The sequence below is a fragment of the Hoplias malabaricus genome, chromosome 17, assembly GCF_029633855.1.
Source record: "Hoplias malabaricus isolate fHopMal1 chromosome 17, fHopMal1.hap1, whole genome shotgun sequence".
NCBI lineage: Eukaryota > Metazoa > Chordata > Actinopteri > Characiformes > Erythrinidae > Hoplias > Hoplias malabaricus.
The window spans coordinates 17,057,677-17,079,854 of NC_089816.1; the positions used below are offsets into that span (position 1 = coordinate 17,057,677).

At 42.1% G+C, this 22,178-nt stretch overlaps 1 protein-coding gene across 1 annotated transcript in view; it reads left to right on the plus strand.

Moving 5' to 3' along the window:
- LOC136674116 (anoctamin-1-like) overlaps positions 1-22,178 on the plus strand; it is a 307,702-nt gene that overhangs the window by 207,318 nt on the left and 78,206 nt on the right. Inside the window, exon 21 of the mRNA XM_066649985.1 lies at positions 739-839. Within this exon, the coding sequence (XP_066506082.1) occupies positions 739-839 (101 nt within the window). The remainder of the gene's footprint in view (positions 1-738; positions 840-22,178) is intronic.

Below are 22,178 nucleotides of genomic sequence, written 5' to 3' on the forward strand. Positions count from 1 at the left end.
CACTGTCAAACTAGGAGGCGGTCAGATTATAGCATATGACATTTTCTGGGCTAACTTACACTCCTTTTTAAATAAAATGATTCATAAGCTCAGCCTGCTGTAGATGTCCCTATGTAAATAAATATACTAGAGAACCTATGGTTAGTTAGAAGCATCTGTTTTCCTGCATATTCCGCAATTCTGGTGTCCCTAAAAAACAGCTATATCCACATGCTGTAGATGCTCCCGATAACAAGAGCACTTTCAAAAGGCAGCTTAGCAGGTGCTTCATTGAGTGGGGCAAACCTGGTGGTAACATGAGCATGTAGAGTGTGGGCAAGCATTAAAATTAGCTCTCCAATTATGCTGCAAAGATGCCAAACCCATCGCACCACAGTGAGGACTATACTGCCAAATTTGAAGGACTGTAATAACAAAAACAGCAGAAATGTAAATATGATAACCTATACCTTATCTTTTTTTCCTACTTCTGTATAGTCAACTTGGGATAATTTTGCCAAACTATAAATGCCATGTTATCTAGGCCAAAAAAGAAAAGAATTAGTACAGACTGCTCTCCCACTGAATTATGAACTTATGAAAATGCAAGTGAGAAGTAATAAATATATAATTTGGAGCATCATTTTATTGTAACTTTCAAAAATTAGTTAAATTTTTTTTATGTTTTTCACATTCTTGTGTTTTGAATATTCTTTCTCTTTCTGTGTGTGTGTGTGTGTGATTGTTCGTTTTCTACAGTGTGCTCACGGTGGCTGCCTAATGGAACTGTGTATTCAGCTCAGCATCACCATGTTGGGAAAACAACTAATCCAAAACAACCTGTTTGAGATTGGCATACCGTAAATACACACAGACACACACAAGACAGAATCACAGACACATGCAAGTTTTGATATATCTTTAATTTCTGTGCATTTCTAGTTATTCTATATTTTATTTTATTTTTGATTTTTTTTATTTTGTATTGCAATCATATAAAATGCTAAGAATATTATATATTTTTATATAAATTATAATATGTATATTTTAAGTTCAAAATTATTTGTTTACCTTGAAATTCAACTTTCAGGTGTCACGCCTTTGTTCCGCCTCCTTGTCCGCTGTCCTCGTTATCTGTCTCAGGTGTGTCTCGTTTGTATGTAGTATTTAAGTTCCCGTGTGTTACTTCCTGTGATCGGTCATTTATATTGTTTTGCTATGTTCCTAGTCATTTCGTATTGATTCCTTCCTATTCCAAGTCGTGCCGTTTCCATTCCCAGTCATGTCGTTTTGTTTAAATTCCTAGTCTTGTTGTTTCCTCACTTCGTGTTTGCCCTCGAGTCCGTTTGTGTTTGTTTTGATTCTTTGTTTTGTTATATTAAAGTATCTGTGTTCTAGCAAGTGCGTCCGCCTCCGTCAGTCCGCCCCGCTAATCGTGACATCAGGTTAAATTTTACTTTAAATAAATGTATTTATTTGGATGGCTACATTATATTGTATCTACTATCAGATACAATATGAGGTACAGTCATAAATGTAAACAGAAATTACAGTGAACCCAAATGGAATTAGAGCTTTAAAATATAAATCAAATTATTACATATTATTCCTGGATGTCTTGAATGAATGGTAATATCTATTTTCTAGAATAATGTGGGTGTTTTGTCCACTTATACCCCGTGTATAATTTGACAGACCGAGGAAGTACTGTTTACTTGTTTAATGAAGCAAACAAAGAAATAGTTTGGCTGAATCAAAAGCAGAAAAACAATGTGACACAAATATAGAGTGCTACTTACAATCAAATGGTGCATTACTTATGTCTCTTTCCATAAGTTGCAGTCATAAAGTGGTGGCTGGTGAATGTGGGCCGCAGTGTCAACATCCCAATTCAGATAACACATACTGCAGGACACAAATCTATCTCATATTTTGTTGTATTGTGATGCCATTGTGGTGGACTTCAACATTTATAATGCTTTTTTATAAAAACTGGCACTTTAATGTGAAAAACTAATTATTTAATTTTGGTTACTGACATTACAGTTAGGGTTAGGTGTATGAGAAGAGCAGCACTGCGTAATTTTACAAATCATACAACACGATCTATATTTGCAGGGAATGTGGGTCCGTATTCACTAAAAGCCACAGCAGGGAGTTTATGTCACATTCTTCTGTGATATTATTGGCTGTTGCAAAGCAGAAATCATATTATTATTGGACATGAGTTTTCCCATTATCTGATTTTGTAAATGCATGAAAATAAGTTGATCAGACTACTCACAAACTTTGATTTTGTGAAGTCATCAGATTATTAAGTACAATTGAACAAATACACGGTGAGAAAAATACAAGTAAAACAAAATATATTAAAAAGAATTTTTGAGTCGTTTTGAATTCTTGTAGATATTTTTTGAAAATGGTGTTGGTGTTGACCAAGATACTTTGAAAATGCAGGCAATTTCTACATTGTCATGTTGCAATGATGGTTTTAAACATATCTGGATATGTGTGGATGGGGCATGTGGAGTGATCATATAATTTTATTTGTAAATTTTACTTAAGTTTGTCCAGGAATATTCTGTCATACATTGAATATTTCAGGGGTCTAGCCTATTACGTGTTTTTCCGTCTTGTCTTGTAGTCACACCCTGCATCTGTGAGCCCTGAGAGTGTCATGTGACCAGGTTCACAGGTGTTCCTAATGTGTTCTCCTTAATAATCTCCTTTGTATTCTTAGTGTTTGTTGTTCATTGTTAGTTGGAGTGTAGTGTTCCAGTGAGTCTGTGTTATTAACTGTCCACTTGTGTATATGCCTTTGCCCTCCTTGTCTCCTTCACTCGACTAGCATGACAGAATGAACGACCATTACTGGGAAGCAGCAGTCGGCTTCAGGGACACCAATTTATCAAAGGTGCCATCTGTACAGCTGGCTATTGAATCACGGAAGTGAAGAGACCAGTGTGTTACCTGTGGCAAAACTCCATGGCAATCCTAAAATGTAGAAGATGGTGACTTGCCGGTCGACTATTTTTCCATGAAGCCTTCATTCACTAACTTGGATTGGATTAGTTGGGCCCCTGGAATGTCATGGTGGTTTAGCGCACAGCAAAAGATGGGCATTGAAATTCATCTACATGGCGGTGAGAGTGCCATATTGAGGTCATTGAATCCCTTGACACTTCAAGCTTCATTAACGCTCTGTGGCGCTTCCTTGCTGTAAGAGGTCTAGTGAAGCAGTGCTGTTCTGACAGAGAAACAAACTTTATCTGCTGAACTCTGCAGGGTAAGGGTCCAGTAGCATGTGACTCCTAGAAGAACTATGGAAAGTGGAGTCCAAATTCTCAGCATCCATCACAGCAGAGACTGATCTGACATTACCCAAACCAGATGAGGCCGGAAATGGTGACACACAAGGCTTTACACGATGACCACCCCACAAGACCAGAAGAGGCCACAGGACAAACACCCGAACCACTGACTTGGTAAAGAAGTGCAGCCTGTCTGGACCCCATACTTCAAGCCCATACAGGCAGGTTAAAACCAAGAGCACTTCACCTAGGGCAGCCACTTGGATGAGAAAGAATGTCAGTCTAGATAATGTGCATAGAAATACGTCTTGAGGACAGGATCCAACACATCCCCAGATGAAACCCAACTCAACGCCTCAAGGCCATAACCTTCCCAATCCACTAGATATAGAAAGCACCCTGGCTTAACTCCAAGAATCCAAGAATCTGCTCACAGAATACAAAAGTACCCCATTAACCATCACTGGCTGGTGGGGTGAATCATCTGGCAAGGCCTCGTCCAGGGGAGCTAAAATAACAGGCTTTATCAAGGAGACATGAAAAGAACATGAGATCTTGTACTAGGGAGGTAAGTCAATTTGATATGTAACATAATAGACCTTCTTTGTGATCAAAAAAGGTCTGATATAACTTGGAAGGAGATTGTCCAGATTGTCTGATGTTCCTGGTTGATAACCAGATACAGTGAGACTGATAGACTGGGTTGGTCCTTCTATGTTGGTCTGTGAACTCTTTTTGTTGTTGAAAGACTTATTCAATGTGTTAATTAATCTGTTCTCATACCTTCTCACCCCGCTTCATCCGATCATCGACCACTGGAATTTCATTAGACACCACTGTCCATGGTGCTAATGGAGCTTGAAAACCTTTTGAGCACTCTCTGCCCATATCAAAAATAACACCTATCAGAAGAATTGTTATGACAGAAAATACACAAGAATTTACCAACCTCTATATTCACCCTCTCACACCGCTCATTAGACTGAAGCTACTATTGAGTCCAAACTGTTCAAAAAATGAGGGCCATACCGGAGAAATAAACCATGTACCCACCCCAGAAAATATGTCCACAGACATTCTGGGACTGACATGATGAAACTGGATGATGAATTCCACACAACTCCACACACATTTAAGGGAGGTGAGAGGTACCCAAGTGTCACGTCAGACCATTCAAAACCATTTACATCAGCGTGGTCTGCATGCTAGATGACCTGCAAGGGTGCCTGACCACGGGAGCATCTATGCTGGATGAAGAACCAGTGGGCCTCAGTGTTCACTGATGAAAGTCGATTCACGCTGAGCAGAAATGATAGCTGCCAACAATGTTGGAGACGTGAAGGAGAGCACTATGAATCAGCCACTGTTTTCACCAGATGAGCCTTTGCTAGTGGTGGTGTTACATTGTGGGCAGGTGTGTCTAGTCAATACAGAACACTACACTTTGTGAATGGTACAGTGACAAGCCCACAATACTAAATAACATCATTAATCCAGTCATTGTGCCTCTGCATGAATAACACAGGCCTAATTTCATGTTCATGGACGACAATGCTCCAGCTCATCGAGGTTGCATCATTAGGGAACGGCTGCGGGAGACTGGGGCACCTCAAATACACTTCATCACAATTGGGGTCAGTGCAACTGAGAGATTCAGTCATTCAGGCAGGTCTCGACACTTTTCTTAGGAAGGGGGACAATTGTGGTTGTCTTGAAGCAGGATGGCATAAAAGCTTGCGCAAAGGACAGGCTGAAAATGTCTGTAAACAGTGTCCACCTGGGAATGTTGTCTGTGTTTATTCTCTTCAGAGCCTTGCATGCATCCACTGATATCACAGCATGCGATGTGTTCTGTGTGCTCCCCTTGGCCATAACTCCACTCTGTCTGTCGGAGTTGAGGGCTTCAAATCAAGCGTAGAACTCATTTAGTTTGTCAGGTGATATAGTTTGGCTGGTTGTGACCTCTCTGCTTCTCTGTTAATATCTGTGATGTGCCTCAGTCCTTGCCACATGTGCCAGGAGTCTGCAGAGGTGTAGCATCCTTCCAGCCTCAGCTTGTACTGTCTCTTGGCTTGTCTGATCTGGCCCTTTTGTAGTCTTCAGCATTGCCTGAGAGAAATGTAGTGGAGTGTGCATGTAGCATGGACTTAACATCACAGTTTATCTAAGGATTCTGTTTGGGATAAGTTCTGTAGCGCTTTGTGGGAACAAAGGTTTCTGTGCAGGTACTGATATAGCTGGTCACTCCAGAGTCTTAGTCCTCCAAGTAAACAGTACAGTCATCTCTCAGAGCAGCAGTTCTGAACACCTCCCAGTTTGTACTGTCAAAGCATCAGATCAGTTTCTTCTTTCCACACTTGACAGGTTTTACTTACTGGAGGGGCTTGCTTGAGAAGTTGCCTGTATGCTGGGTACAGGAACACAGAAAGGTGTTCAGACTGTCCAAAATGTGGCCGAGCCACAGCCTTGTAGCCACCCCTCACATTGCTGTAGACTTGGTCGAGAGTGTTGTTCTCGCTCGTCAGAAAGCTCAAGTGCTGGTGGTATTTGGGGAGGAAAGTCCACAGGTTGCTGTGGTTGAAATCACAGATGACAATGTTCTTCCTGGACGTGGCTGTGCAGTCCGTGTGGCGAACAGAGTGCGTTTGTAGCTGGATCGCTGGGTCAGGCATGCTGTTTGAGAGCCAGGCGTCCATGAGAATTAGAGCACAGCATTCTCCGGTCTCACGCTGGGTTGTAATCCTTGTTCTCAGCTCATCCAGTTTGTTTTAGAGGGAGCGAACGTTAGCTAGCAACAGTCTAGGTAGCGGTGGACGCGTAGCCCTAGACTTTAGCCTAGCATGTAGCCCACCTCTCTTGCCCCGCTTCCGCTGTGGTCGCTCTGTCCGTCTGCTGCGTTGTCTTGGTGAGGCTGGTGCTGCTGGGCCTTGCTGTCCAGTGTGTGATGTCCAAGTGCAAAAGAAAATCAAAGTCAGAAAAGCTAAAGGTAAATGCATGATGAACTTTACCAAACTTCAAGAGCACTTCTCTACTGTAACTGACTGTTCCGGAGGAGAACTGTACATGTAAAGTAAGTATTAAAGTTAAAATAAGTAATAAATAGCATCATCTGCCACAGTGGGCACTTTCTATGGGATCAGCTGAGTCACCATGTAGAGGCTCGTAACTCTGTACCCCAGAACCTCAATGATCTGAGAGCCACCTTTCAAGAAGAGTGGGATGCCACGTCTCAGCAGACAATATGTCGACTTGACAAGTTATTGAGATGTTGACATTTTTTGTTGGTATACGCACCACAGTTGTTGGCTTTTGTTTCAATAAATTGTTTGAGATGAGGAAATCACAATTGCCCTAGTGATATAATATCACTGTAGCATGAAATGTAAGTTTTCTATACTTTTTGTAAGGAGTGTACTTGATGGGAATTTAGATGTTTTGCTGACTGGAATTACTTTGTTTCTTTAGTCAGTTAAAATCAAGAAAGGTCTAATGAATGACATCACTCTGCCAAAGCAAGTTTGAGAGATTCTCTATCCACAATCCCATAGTTCCTCTCAGCCAGAGTTAAGTTATGCGAGGAAAAGGCTATTTGGGAAAAAGCTTTTTGGGCCACTCCACTATGTTGGAAAAGCACAGCACCTACTCCTGTTGCCGAGGAAACGGTATAGAAGGATTGGCTGCTTCAAAATGGGTACAGAAGTAAAAGAGGGAATTAAAAAAATCTCCTTAGCTTGACAGGACCATCTCAGCCTTTTAGTGTTACCTTTAGGACACTAGAAGCAATACTACTAAATAAAGTTCACAAAACCCAGGAATCTCTGTAACTGTTGCTGGTAGAAATAATTACACAAAACTTTAAAAAAAAATTTAATTCAGAAATCATCAAAACTACACTGAGATAATTATAATAAAGAAAAAACCTCTATCCAGTTTGTTGTGTATACTACACTAACTTATTTACACACTTATTTACACATTTGTTTAATTCCTCACCATACAAAAAATTTGTAGTGTTTTAACTTTTTCTGTAATTTATCACAGAATATTTTTGGAATTAATAAAAGTAAAAGTATTATAGAGTAAAAGCAGAGTTTCCCTATGACAGAGCAATGGAGCTCTTTTTTAAAATCACAGAAAATTAAGTGCTCTAAGCCAGGCTGAAATCTATGCAACTGAATTTGTGAAAATAAATAGTGTGTAAAATTTGTGTAGTGTATGTATTCTTCTTCATTTTTAATTAATCTGGCACTGCAACGGTCAGTCGGTGTGTGTGTGTGTGGGAGGAATGGTTGAGGGTGCCTGCAACAGCTGGGGGGAAAAAAAATTCTAGAGGAAAAACTGGAAGGGTATAAGAACAATAGTCCACAGCAGCTTCTGAGGAGAGAGCACAAAGCGAGGTGTTGGGACGAAGCAAAATACGATGGGCTGTAAAGGGTGCAGTGAAACCGCAAAACGGTGGGGATTAGAACGAAAGTCCATGGCAGCACCTAAAAAAAGGACCATGAGCTGGAATGTCAGAAACTGGGAATAGTTCAGCAGCAAAAGTTGGGAGTGAGATGAAGGTCCAGAGCAGCACCTGAAAAGAGAGCATGAACTAGAAAGCTGGAGAGTGGGAGCAGTACAGAAGCAGAGGGGAAGTGTTGGGACGATGGTCCACAACAGCACATGAAAAAAGAGAGAATGAGCTGGAAGCTAGAAAGTTTGAAGCATGGAGCAACTGCTGGCACAGGGGTAGATGGTGGGATGATAAAGGGAGTGGTGGGATGATGAGTAGAGACAGATGGAAAGAAGATGATGAAGGGAGGGTTTGGGATGATGAATAGAATATTAAATATAAAATACATTATTACATTACATTATTAATATATACTAATATTCGTTTTAATGGGGAAACTATATTGGGTTTATTTAATTCCAAGAATTGAGGTTATGATTGTTCTTATGGTTATTATTATTAATCACCCTTTGAAGAGTGATATTAATAAGATGAATATTCTATAATTTAACTAGTTGTCCACTTTTTGTGAGTTCTTCAGATTTTCAGAGCTTACACAAATGAATTTATAAACACACACCACACACGGTCAATTAAAATCACAAAGGATGGTTTATTAAATTCAAACAAATCACTCATCACCACATCATCATTTCAAGATCTTTTAGATGAACGCAGGTGAAACCCATCTACAAACCAGATTCCAAAAAAGTCGGGACACTAAACAAATTGTGAATAAAAACTGAATGCAATGATGTGGAGGTGCCAACATCTAATATTTTATTTGTAATAGAACATAGAGGACAGATCAAAAGTTTAATCTGCGTAAATGTAACATTTTAATGGAAAAATATGTTGATTCAAAATTTCATGGCGTCAACAAATCTCAAAAAAGTTGGGACAAGGCCATTTTATACCACTGTGTGGCATCCCCCCTTCTTTTTACAACACTCAACAGATGTCTGGGGACAGAGGAGACCAGTTTCTCAAGTTTAGAAATAGGAATGCTCTCCCATTCATGTCTAATACAGGCCTCTAACTGTTCAATCATCTTGGGCCTTCTTTGTCGCACCTTCCTCTTTATGATGCGCCATATGTTCTCTATAGGTGAAAGATCTGGACTGCAGGCTGGCCATTTCAGTACCCAGATCCTTCTCCTACGTAGCCATGATGTTGTGATTGCTGCAGAATGTGGTCTAGCATTATCTTGTTGAAAAATGCAAGGTCTTCCCTGAAATAGATGACGTCTAGATGGGAGCATATTTTGTTCTAGAACCTGAACATAGTTCTCTGCATTAATGGTGCCTTTCCAGACATGCAAGCTGCCCATGCCATAAGCACTCATGCAACCCCATACCATCAGTGATGCAGGCTTCTGAACGGAGCGTTGATAACAACTTGGGTTATCCTTGTCCTCTCTGGTCCAGATGACATGGCGTCCCAGTGTTCCATAAAGAACTTCAAATCGTGACTCATCTGTCCCAACTTTTTGTAATCCGGTTTGTATAAAGCTTGAATTCTAATGAAGATATGACCTCAGATATTTACATGTATGACTAAATATAAGTTAACTCTGATGTAAATTAATGGATGTTATTAAATAGACATGGATCAGACACCAACATCTAAAAATTAGACTTGGCCAGTGGCGGATGCTGGTCTTTCAAGGAGGGGAAGCTCAATTTCGGCCTACATCATAAAATGTGTTGGTTTATTTATATGTAAATTCAACCCTCCGTTCCTTTTCAAGAAAATGATCTGTGACCCTGTCATACCAACAAGGCGCCTTTTCCAGGGACTTGACTAGTGTCCTCTCAATGGCCTGCAGAGCTAGGCTGCTTAAACGGCCTTGGCCCATGGTGTTGCGGGTGTAAGACTTAAGCCGCTTTAAACAGGAGAAGCTCCTCTCTACACCTGCAGATGTAGCTCCAATCGTTGCCACTAATGACAATAGTTTGTACACCTGAGGCAATGCACTGTCCAACTCCATGTCTTTCAGAAACAGCAAGAAACCACATATCATTCCCCTGTTGCCCTGCAAGTCCTGGTTTGAATATAGGACTTGAAGTTCAGACCTCAGTCTGAAGGAACTCGCCAAATCTTTTCAGGACACTCTGAAATGCCTCCTCTGGAAACACTTGTCTCATCTCATCAAATTTCCCTGGATTGACCAATTCCAAGAAGTGCAGACTTTCCAAATTTGCAAAACGCAGAGGTAGCTGCTCTGTGAGACTGTCTAGGATGGCCATGTACAAATTTCTGTAGCGCTCCTTGGGATCCTGTAGTGACAGATGGCGTTTTCTCATGGGCTCAGTTTGTGTGTCTGATGTGAGATCTGCTGCTTTGGCATAAACAGCTTGGAAAGCCCCCTCTGACCTCTTCTCTTTGACAAACGCAAGAAGAGACTCAATTCTTTTCTTGCAGTACAGAACATCCAATGCTCTCTGCTGGACAATGTCAAACACCACATCAGTCTCAGAGAAGATTTGTACATATGTGTACAACATGAACACAAACTCAAAATCCTCCAGTTTCATCAGAAGGCCTTTGGCAGTCTAATGTGTCATCATCCATGGACTTATCTGCAATGATCATCTCAAAAGTTTGCAGGAGGGTATCATAATTGTTTGCCACAGTGCTCACTATCCGTGATGTGAAATTCCATCGAGTTTTTTTGAAATTCTGAATTTTTATGTACAGAATTTCTCGGCGTAGCCAAGTGGCGGAGGGTGTCCGGTTTGGTGGTCTCAGGATCCCATGTCTGCTTTTTGCAGATGATGTGGTCTTGTTGGCTTCATCGAGCCGGGACCTCCAGCTCTTGCTGGACCAGTTTGCAGCCGAGTGTGAAGCGGTAGGGATGATGATCAGTACCTCCAAGTCCGAGTCCATGGTACTCAGTCGGAAAAGGGTGGAGTGCTCTCTCCAGGTTGGAAGTGAGATCCTGCCTCAAGTGGAGGAGTTTAAATACCTCGGGGTCTTGTTCACGAGTGAGGGAAAGATGGAGCGTGAGATTGACAGGCGGATCTGTGCAGCGTCAGCAGTAAGGCTCTGTACCGGTCCGTTGTGGTGAAGAAAGAGCTGAGCAGAAAAGCAAAGCTCTCGATTTACCGTTCAATCTACGTCCCAACACCTATGGTCACGAGCTTTGGGTAGTGACCGAAAGAACGAGATCGCGGGTACAAGCGGCTGAAATGAGTTTTCTCCGCAGGATGTCTGGACTCTCCCTTAGAGACAGGGTTAGGAGCTTGGACATCCGGGAGAGACTCGGAGTGGAGCCGCTGCTCCTCCACGTCGAGAGGAGCCAGTTGAGGTGGTTTGGGCATCTGGTTCGGATGCCTCCTGGACGCCTTCCTGGAGAGGTGTTCCGGGCATGTCCAACGGGGAGGAGGCCCCGGGGCAGACCAAGAACACGCTGGAGAGACTATATGTCTCGACTGGCCTGGGAACGCCTCGGTATACCCCCGGAGGAGCTGGCGTCGGTGGCTGGGGAGAGGGAGGTCTGGGTTTCTTTGCTCCGACTCCTTCCCCCGCGACCCGGACCCGGATAAGCGGTGGATAATGGATGGATGGATGGAAGGAGCATTTCTGGGCAACCTTGAGCAGTCTGCAGGCTCAAGAAAAAATCCTCTTTGTGGATTTTGAGAAAAATGTGGCAAACCCAGAGAGTGATGCAAACATATTCTGACTCAGATAAACATTTAGCCCCCTGAGACAGAACCGGATTCAGTCTGTGTGCATAGCAATGCACAAACATTGCACTGGGGGCTATTGCTTTAACTTTGGCCTGCAAACCATTGAGAGCTGAAGCCATGACAGCAGCCCCATTATAGGTTTGCGCCACAAGTTTCTCCCTGAAATTGTAGCCCTGCATGTTCTCATTCAAGCCTTCAAAAACAGACTGAGCATCTCTTCCCCCAGAAACATCAAAAAATCCAACAAAGCACTCCTGAATTTTACCTGTCCTATCCACATAGCGAACAATGACAGAGAGTTGAGCATGGCAAGCTATATCAGTTGTTTCATCGACCTGCCATGCAAAAAAGGGAGCAGCCTGGATTTCATCCTTGATCTCATCAGAAACAGTGGCTGAAATAGCAGAGATCAAGTCATTTTGGATTGCATGGGACATACCAGAAAACACGGCTGATGACTGGAATTGTGTGGCCAGGACAGAGTCATATTTAGCTAATGTTTCATTAAACTCCCTGTAATTTCCCTTGTTGGATGACTCAACACTCTCGTCATGCCCCCTAAATGACCAATGGCCAAGCAAGGAAGTCACATCAATAAGGCGGTTTAGGAAAGCTCTGTTTTGTTTAACTGCTTCATTATGTTTTGCCATTTGAATGCGAGCGCCTTCATTGATTGCATGCCCAACCCTGACTCTGCCCAGGCAATTTACCCTTGCACATGCACTGTCATGTTCATTGCTTTTTTCATGCCTTTTGTATGCCCTGTCAAAGTTGGACAGATCCCCAAAACCCACTTTTGACCAGACAACACATCCCTGAGGTGGTTTCATCAAGAGGCATGGCCAACAGTACATATTATTTGTTACAGCACTTCCAGTCAGCCAGCTCACTTTGTCATACCAGGACAGCTGAAAACACCTGTTACTTTTCCCCACCTTTTGCACCAAATTAATCTGAGGAGTTGATCTGCCCTGCTGTTTAACTCTAAGTTTTTCTTCGTAAGGAATACTACCAAATGGCTTCGCCAAAATCTGGTCCACAACATTGAAACTGTCTGCTATTATGTGCAGCTTGCTACCTAGCTAGCTCGCTAGCTGGGACTGGCGTGAGGCTAGTATGAAGTGTGTCTGCCTGTGAGTGCTTTGTGATGGTGGAGGGGCTCAGCAGAACCCGCTGGACAGAAACTGCGATAAAAGTCAGAAAGAGTGATAAGAAGTCAGTCTCCAAACACAAGCAGCTACAAAAAAAACCCCACCAGAAATAGAAGCTTGATTTGTCGCTAGTCGTTTTTAACAAAGAAAAGGCTGCTAAGAGGATTAAGAAAGTCTCTGGTTTAACTCAGAACAGAATGAAAATGTAATGCTCCCACGGATCTTTACACCAAAGGATCACTGATTCGCTCATTTCGCTGTCAATCAAAAAGGGATTCAGCCTCAGACAGATCATCCAATCATCATGCAGAAGCTGAGCGTCTGGGCCAGCTGAGGCCAGCCCACTGCCCCATAGACCCCCAGAGACGCTGATGGTCCGATGGGCGGGACAAAGCCCAGCATTTATCCAATGACTCGTCTCGTTTCGCTGCACTTAGCTATTGAACTGTTTAAAGCACTGTGAAGCTGCGGGAATGATTGAGAGAAAAGCTGCGTCTTTACCAGTGATAAGAAGCTGATTCTGAACAGAAGTTGAGCGCGTTGTAGTGCATATTTATTCAATGACATGTACATACAACAGTATATATTTGAACACCTATTTTTTGACATTTTAGGGGAAGTCTTAGAGCAATTGCCTCTGGACTTGGCTTACTGTTCATTGAACCTCAGGCTTCAGTCGGCTAGTGATGATGACTGCTCCGATGGTCTGCGATGAAAGGTGTGCCTTCAGCACCACAAGGTTAGCAGCTGATTCGGTTACTCCTTCACGCTCACGGCTTAGATAGAGGGTGACTTGAGAGCACCCTCATGAGCCGCCAGCTGGGTGGAGTCATTCAGGGGGACTGTTGTCTGCAGTGATGCGGGTTGAAAAACCCGAGTTGAAACCTCTGTGCGCTACCTGTGGTCAGGTTTAAAAAGCTGATCCAGAACTATCACACACCCACAGACCTAGAGAAATTAGAGATAATACTGGGATATGGGCAAACATCTCCTCATACACATATACCCAAACACACACCCTCACAGCCACCCTCCTCGCTGCACAGTGTGTAATAGCCTGTCACAGCCTAAGAGACAGTGGGTAACACCCACCTCAACAAACACCACCCTTCACTACTTACAACATATTCATTACTTACAACAACACGGTGACTCCACCACATAGGGGGAACTGTGGATGCCTTTTTTAATGAAAGGCACCAACATGAATTTCAGGTAGTATTATTTAGGTTACCCCACAGAAATTAAAGGCCTTAGATTCCTTTAAGACTTTTCAGAGGAATAATCGGATAAGAGTTGAGGGCTCTTCCTATTTTCTATATTTTTTCATTATTTCACTTGTTTTTTTAATTTCCTGTTCATTCCATCTGGGGACCTTTCAATGAGGATCCAGGTTGTGGGAAGACAGGCCTGGTGGATAATTGCTTGTCAAGCCCTCAAGGAACTGGGTGAGCTCATTTCTGATTTCTCTGGGCCCTGTTTTGATTTTCTGAGTGTTTTTTGGAACATTGCTTGCTTGGAAACTTTTTTTTTGAAGAATATTTTTCTTTTTTCCCTTTCTTGGAGTCTAATAGTAGATAAGTGATGAGGTTATTTTGTTTTTTGTTGTTTCTTCTGGGATTTTTAGCAGGTAACAGTCAACTATGGATTCAAGTAGGTCCCAGTCATCAGAGGAGGTTGTTGACCTGGTAGGAACAAACCCTAACTCAGATAAAGTTGTTGTTACAGAGTCCCTTTCCTTCATTCCAGTGCATGGCATCACTTTCAGGCATACAGTTCCAGTGGCCGAAATCAGTTTGTTACTCTGTGAACTGTATATCAATAGTGAAGCTGGAGAAAGTGATGAGGAAGAACAAACATCTCAAAGACCTACAGAGAGCACCATTGATCATCTTGAGTCTGAAGTGGCCAGCCTTTCCCAGTCGCTTCAGTCCCTAAAACTGAAATGAGGAATTTACAGGATTTTCTAAAAACCAATGAAAGTGCCACAAACCAAGAAGTTATAATGAGAGAAAGTACAGATCAGCTATTTGAGGCTCTAGAAGAACTGATTAAATGGTCCATCAACCAGCTTGGACAGGGTGTGGTTGGGTGTCTACAAAGGAGAAATGATCATTGGAAAAAGGAGATGATGCAATTAAGATCTAGCACCCCTTTGACCAAGACATGTTTCTTTCCATTAAGTCCTGCAGTTGAAGGCCAGTGCTTGGTCCAGAGTGTGTATTCAAAGGATTTTATGGAAAAGTGTGAGAACTTCCTATCTTTAAGACACCCTTAATGCCATTTTAACAAGGCCTGTAAGAAGTTGGTGGATGACTGAGAAGAACAAAATCCACAACTGAGCTGGTTTCAAGAGAGCATTTTTGGCAGTTTTTCTCCCCACATTATATGACTGAGGTTGAAGAACAACTTAAAGCCATGGTCCAAGAACCTGATCAATGTATTAGTGACTTTGTTTATGAGTACAGCGCCCTTTACCTAAAATGGAAGAACGACTGGTCAGAAGGTGAATTGGTCAGGAGAAAGGAAAAAACTGCAATCCTGCACTGACAGGGAGTCTAAGAGGGATGGTACATACCGTGGAGCAATTGGTCAAAGTCAGGTCCATGGTGGAAAGGGATAAAAATGCTAAAAAAATCTGTTGGGTTAGGGTGAGTCAACTCAAAGTACACGACAAAGGCAAAAAAAAGAAATCAGGCCCTAAAGAACACAGTCCTGAGTCTCCCATTTTAGCCGTGATATAGTCTGCATCACCTCCCCTGCTAAAGATTGCCATTGCTGTATGAGGCTTCCCTGTGGAGGCTGTGCTGGATACTGGCTGTACTCACACTGATGCAGAAGCAAGTCTGGGAGGCCATGGACAGACCCGGAGAACCACTGGCCAAAGAATCAAATCGGTCATTCATTCTGGCTGATGGGAAGGTTCACACCCCTGATGGGAAAGTTCAGCTGTCATATGAGTGGCATGGACTTTTTGTTACGGCAGACACTTACATCATGACAATCACAATTAGTGTTTCCTCTGGTCTTAGAACTAGATTTTTTTGAGTCAACTGAATGTTGGGGAGCGCAACTATAGCCTAAAATTAGAGGGAGCTAGAGTGTTTTTCCTTTTCTGTTGCCTAGGGTTTTAAGACACTCCTGGGTAAAACCAATTGAAAGGGAACAAGTATTGGAAAAGCCATATTTATTTCCAACAAAGTACGCTGATGAACTGCTGAATAGCCCAAGCTGCATCCTCTCTTCCAGAAATGGTCATCAGTCTGCTCAGAAAAGCTGGGAAGTACAAGCAGGCTCAAGCATCCTGACAACTGATTAAATGCCTTGCTGTTCCAGAGCCTATTGAGTATCTTCAGAAAAGAGAGGGCTAAATATGCTCAAGGATTGTCATAGAGCCATCTGTACCCAAGCCTGACAGAAGCAATCAGTTCTGTGTGGACTATTGGCGGCTAAATTCATACTCCACAGTATGCTTACCTCATGCCCCTTGTGCATGATATCTTGGAATCTTTACATGGAGCCAGATATTTTAGCACCCTTGACCTGAAGTCTGGCAATTGGCAGGTTGAAATGGATGGACACAGCATAGAAAAGACTGCTTTTATCAGTCAATTTGGTCTATACCATTTTCTGACCATGCCCTTTGGTCTCAGGAATGCTGGGCCACATTCCAAATGGTGATGGAACAAGTGTTAAGGTAGATCCAGAAAAAACCATTAGATTCCTTAGATTCCTTTAAGACTTTTCAGAGGAATAATCGGATAAGAGTTGAGGGCTCTTCCTATTTTCTATATTTTTTCATTATTTCACTTGTTTTTTTAATTTCCTGTTCATTCCATCTGGGGACCTTTCAAGGAGGATCCAGGTTGTGGGAAGACAGGCCTGGTGGATAATTGCTTGTCAAGCCCTCAAGGAACTGGGTGAGCTCATTTTTGATTTCTCTGGGCCCTGTTTTGATTTTCTGAGTGTTTTTTGGGACATTGCTTGCTTGGAAACTTTTTTTTTTTGAAGAATATTTTTCTTTTTTCCCTTTCTTGGAGTCTAATAGTAGATAATTGATGAGGTTATTTTGTTTTTTGTTGTTTCTTCTGGGATTTTTAGCAGGTAACAGTCAACTATGGATTCAAGTAGGTCCCAGTCATCAGAGGAGGTTGTTGACCTGGTAGGAACAAACACTAACTCAGATAAAGTTGTTGTTACAGAGTCCCTTTCCTTCATTCCAGTGCATGGCATCACTTTCAGGCATACAGTTCCAGTGGCCGAAATCAGTTTGTTACTCTGTGAACTGTATATCAATAGTGAAGCTGGAGAAAGTGATGAGGAAGAACAAACATCTCAAAGACCTACAGAGAGCACCATTGATCACCTTGAGTCTGAAGTGGCCAGCCTTTCCCAGTCGCTTCAGTCCCTGAAAACTGAAATGAGGAATTTACAGGATTTTCTAAAAACCAATGAAAGTGCCACAAACCAAGAAGTTATAATGAGAGAAAGTACAGATCAGCTATTTGAGGCTCTAGAAGAACTGATTAAATGGTCCATCAACCAGCTTGGACAGGGTGTGGTTGGGTGTCTACAAAGGAGAAATGATCATTGGAAAAAGGAGATGATGCAATTAAGATCTAGCACCCCTTTGACCAAGACATGTTTCTTTCCATTAAGTCCTGCAGTTGAAGGCCAGTGCTTGGTCCAGAGTGTGTACTCAAAGGATTTTATGGAAAAGTGTGAGAACTTCCTATCTTTAAGACACCCTTAATGCCATTTTAACAAGGCCTGTAAGAAGTTGGTGGATGACTGAGAAGAACAAAATCCACAACTGAGCTGGTTTCAAGAGAGCATTTTTGGCAGTTTTTCTCCCCACATTATATGACTGAGGTTGAAGAACAACTTAAAGCCATGGTCCAAGAACCTGATCAATGTATTAGTGACTTTGTTTATGAGTACAGCGCCCTTTACCTAAAATGGAAGAACGACTGGTCAGAAGATGAATTGGTCAGGAGAAAGGAAAAAACTGCAATCCTGCACTGACAGGGAGTCTAAGAGGGATGGTACATACCGTGGAGCAATTGGTCAAAGTCAGGTCCATGGTGGAAAGGGATAAAAATGCTAAAAAAATCTGTTGGGTTAGGGTGAGTCAACTCAAAGTACACGACAAAGGCAAAAAAAAGAAATCAGGCCCTAAAGAACACAGTCCTGAGTCTCCCATTTTAGCCGTGATATAGTCTGCATCACCTCCCCTGCTAAAGATTGCCATTGCTGTATGAGGCTTCCCTGTGGAGGCTGTGCTGGATACTGGCTGTACTCACACTGATGCAGAAGCAAGTCTGGGAGGCCATGGACAGACCCGGAGAACCACTGGCCAAAGAATCAAATCGGTCATTCATTCTGGCTGATGGGAAGGTTCACACCCCTGATGGGAAAGTTCAGCTGTCATATGAGTGGCATGGACCTTTTGTTACGGCAGACACTTACATCATGACAATCACAATTAGTGTTTCCTCTGGTCTTAGAACTAGATTTTTTTGAGTCAACTGAATGTTGGGGAGCGCAACTATAGCCTAAAATTAGAGGGAGCTAGAGTGTTTTTCCTTTTCTGTTGCCTAGGGTTTTAAGACACTCCTGGGTAAAACCAATTGAAAGGGAACAAGTATTGGAAAAGCCATATTTATTTCCAACAAAGTACGCTGATGAACTGCTGAATAGCCCAAGCTGCATCCTCTCTTCCAGAAATGGTCATCAGTCTGCTCAGAAAAGCTGGGAAGTACAAGCAGGATCAAGCATCCTGACAACTGATTAAATGCCTTGCTGTTCCAGAGCCTATTGAGTATCTTCAGAAAAGAGAGGGCTAAATATGCTCAAGGATTGTCATAGAGCCATCTGTACCCAAGCCTGACAGAAGCAATCAGTTCTGTGTGGACTATTGGCGGCTAAATTCATACTCCACAGTATGCTTACCTCATACCCCTTGTGCATGATATCTTGGAATCTTTACATGGAGCCAGATATTTTAGCACCCTTGACCTGAAGTCTGGCAATTGGCAGGTTGAAATGGATGGACACAGCATAGAAAAGACTGCTTTTATCAGTCAATTTGGTCTATACCATTTTCTGACCATGCCCTTTGGTCTCAGGAATGCTGGGCCACATTCCAAATGGTGATGGAACAAGTGTTAAGGTAGATCCAGAAAAAAACATAGCAGTAGCTACATATCCTACCCCTTAATCTACTCCCCTTACAATGATTCCTCGGGCTTATAGGTTGGTGTCATAAGTTCATCCCATATTTTGCAGAATTGGCAGCTCCTTTGAACCATCTCATGGTATGGGTATGGACTGAAGACTGTCAGCAAAGTGTGGATAAATTGAAATTGAATTCCTCCTCATTCCTTTCAGGTTCATACAGATGCAAGCAATGTAGGACTTGTGGTGTCTAATGTAGGACTTGTGCTGTGCTTACACAGAGGGTAGATGGAGAATGCATATGCTTCCAAGAGCCTGAGATGTGCTGAGCTTAGCTTCTCAACATCGGAATTGGAGTACCTTGCTGTTATATGGGCTGTGAAGAAATGGTATTATTACCTGGAGGGGAGGCCATTTGTTGTTTTACAGATCATGCTGCTCTCACTTTCAACTCTCAAAAATCAACCTCTGGACTGACCAGCTGGACCTTAATGTTTCACGGTTTTGATTTCTAAGTCAAATATCGAAATTTGTTATACACATTTGATGGACCAAAAAAAGAATCTCCTCACTTAGAATAACATGTTACTCATGAGTTTAGCTGATAAATCTGGCCCAATGTGAGGATGCCTACATCAAAGAGTTGAAGGCCCAGGGTAAAACCTGTAGCACCCAGAAAGATCATATGAGATGGGAATTGCAGCAAGATGTGCTAAATGGAGTGAATCTATGTGATGGAGGAGGGGCCAGCTGATTATCTTCAGTGCACTGAGATCAAAGAGCCTTGTTATATGCTTAGAATGGATCTTATGGGGCTTTTTCCAAAGAGTAAGAAGGGCAATGTCTACTTGTTTGTGATTGTGGATTACTTCATCAAGTGGATTGAACGTTTCCCTTTGCGTTACAGCAAAGGGAATCACCTCTGCAGAATCCAGAGAGGTGGGGTGTGCCAAAATATGTCTTGTCTGATCGGGGGCCTCAATTTCTCTGCCAAATAATGGCAGACCTATGCAAAACCTGGGGAGTCATCCAGAAACTTACAATTAGTTACCATCCACAGACCAACCTAACAGAACAGGTCAATAAATTTTTAAAGACATTGATGGCCTCATTTGTGAAAGAGAATCACAGAGACTGGGACAGGTGGCTGTTTGAATACAGGTTTGCCATTAACAATGCCAGACATGTAACCATAAAAAAACACCTGCCAAGCTGGCATTGTGCAGAACTCTGAAGGGTCCTTTGTAGAGACTCATTTACTATCAGGCAGTGACTCCAAACCATCCTTCATAATCCCTTGCTGAAAGGCAACACAACGTCAACAATAAGGTGAGACGCCCAGTTCATGCAGCACAGCTCTGACAAGCCAGGTATTATAATCCCAGACGGAAATATGTGCATTTTCAAGCGGGAGACATGGTCTAGGTGCGCGCTCACCATACCTCAAAAGATTCTGAACATTTCTCGGCTAAATCAGCTCCCAAGTGGATGGGGCCAGTCAAGGTGGAGAAGAAGCTTGGGCCAATGAATTATGTATTCATGGGATTGCGTTCTGGTGACCAACAAGACGTGGTACATGTGACACATTTGAAGCGGTATTTTGTATGCTCTCACAAAGTGTTTGCATGGACATACAATTCAAATTTCATGATGAGTGGTCATTGTTAAGCCTGTAAAACACCTGCTGAAATTTGATTGGTCGATTACATTAATAATTTTGCCTGTTTCAAATATCCTTAATTTCCCAAGTGTATTCTTTATCACAGAACCAGCATGCCAAATGTCAACTTGATATGCCTTGTAGATGCTGAGATATTGCCAAAAAGACATAACTAGCACCCCCTATAAGATTTAATGCAACAGCATATGCATGCTACCCCTGAATCATGTCTTGAAGCAGTGTCTGAAAGTTCATTTGATTTGAGTAATGTATACAGGAGTTACAGGGGTTAAAGTAAAACATGCCATTAATGGTACAGGTTCATTTGGATATGTCGCTCATCTTATTTCCAAATGTCAGGATTTTTTGATAATTATTGGCCAACACACTCTTGCAAATATTATGACACCAAGATCATGGGGATCTGATCAAAACTCAGGGACTAGTTCACTAAAATAGGTTTTGTGGATTATGCAAATTAGTAAAAAATCAAAGTGGGCGGGGCTTAGTGGTTGTATCGACATTTTTGATTCATTGGGACCCAAGGATTATGTAGGAGAAAAAAATTAACACTGGGAGGAAAATCATTTAATGAAAGCATTTTCGTTCAAACAGGCTGATTTTTCCACCTGAGTAGTGGGAGGGTTTACTATCTGTTGACCAAGTGTCAAGTCTGCAGGCCTTTCTGTTTAAGCTAGAATATTTTTATATAATAAAAATTTGAAGAATTACAATAGTAATACAACTGCAGTGCTCGGAACCCTAAAAAAATCATAACAAATACAATTGGTTTCCTTTTACTGTAGTGCTCGGAACCCTAATAATAACAAATACTACAAAGTGTAGAGGAAGATGTTTGTGATTCAGCACTAGTGGTGTGGCAATGTAATTGCAGAGCAACGCAGGCACCAACACAGGAGTATAAACGCTCACAATGGGGTAGGGCTTTTGTGTGGCCTACAGCGTAGGCTCTGCTTCGAGTCAATACAGAAGAATAAATCTGCCTTTAGTGTGTGTTGGTCTGGTAATACTGCTGGAGTTTTTAAAACACTGTATCTACTCACTCTCCACTGTGTAAGACACACCTACCTCATTTGTCTACCTTGCAGATGTAAAGGCAGAGACAGTAGTTCATCTGTTGCTGCACAGTTTGTGTTGATCATCCTCTAATTTTTCATCAGTATTCAATGGACACACAGCAAGGATGCTGGTGTCTGGATATTTTGGTGGATGGACTATACTCAGTCCAGCAGTGACACTGCTGTGTCTGATCCACTCATTCCATCACAACATAACACACTATCAGCATGTCAGTGTAATTGCACCTCTAAGAATGATCCACCACCCAAATCATACTAATTACATTCATTCTGCCTCAAAGCAGTGCTGCCTCCAGAACCATTTTGTCATGTCTAATGTTTGATTAGCACCCTCAAGTATCCTTTTATGTTAACTGCAGGGTCTAATGTTTCTTTTTCTTGAATTTCTGTTGGCTTATACCAGTCTCATGACTTGAGGTTGAAGTTCAATTTGGCCATACTGCGGCAAAAGTTTTTTTTCCCAAAGCTGTTCTAAATCCATACATTCCTCTTGCAGGTCCTTATAGACACTTTGTTGTAAGTTTGCACTATACAACTGTGTTGGTAAATTATATACAGTACTTTGCAAAAGTTTTAGGTACATGTAAAAAATGTTGGAAAGTAAAGATGACTT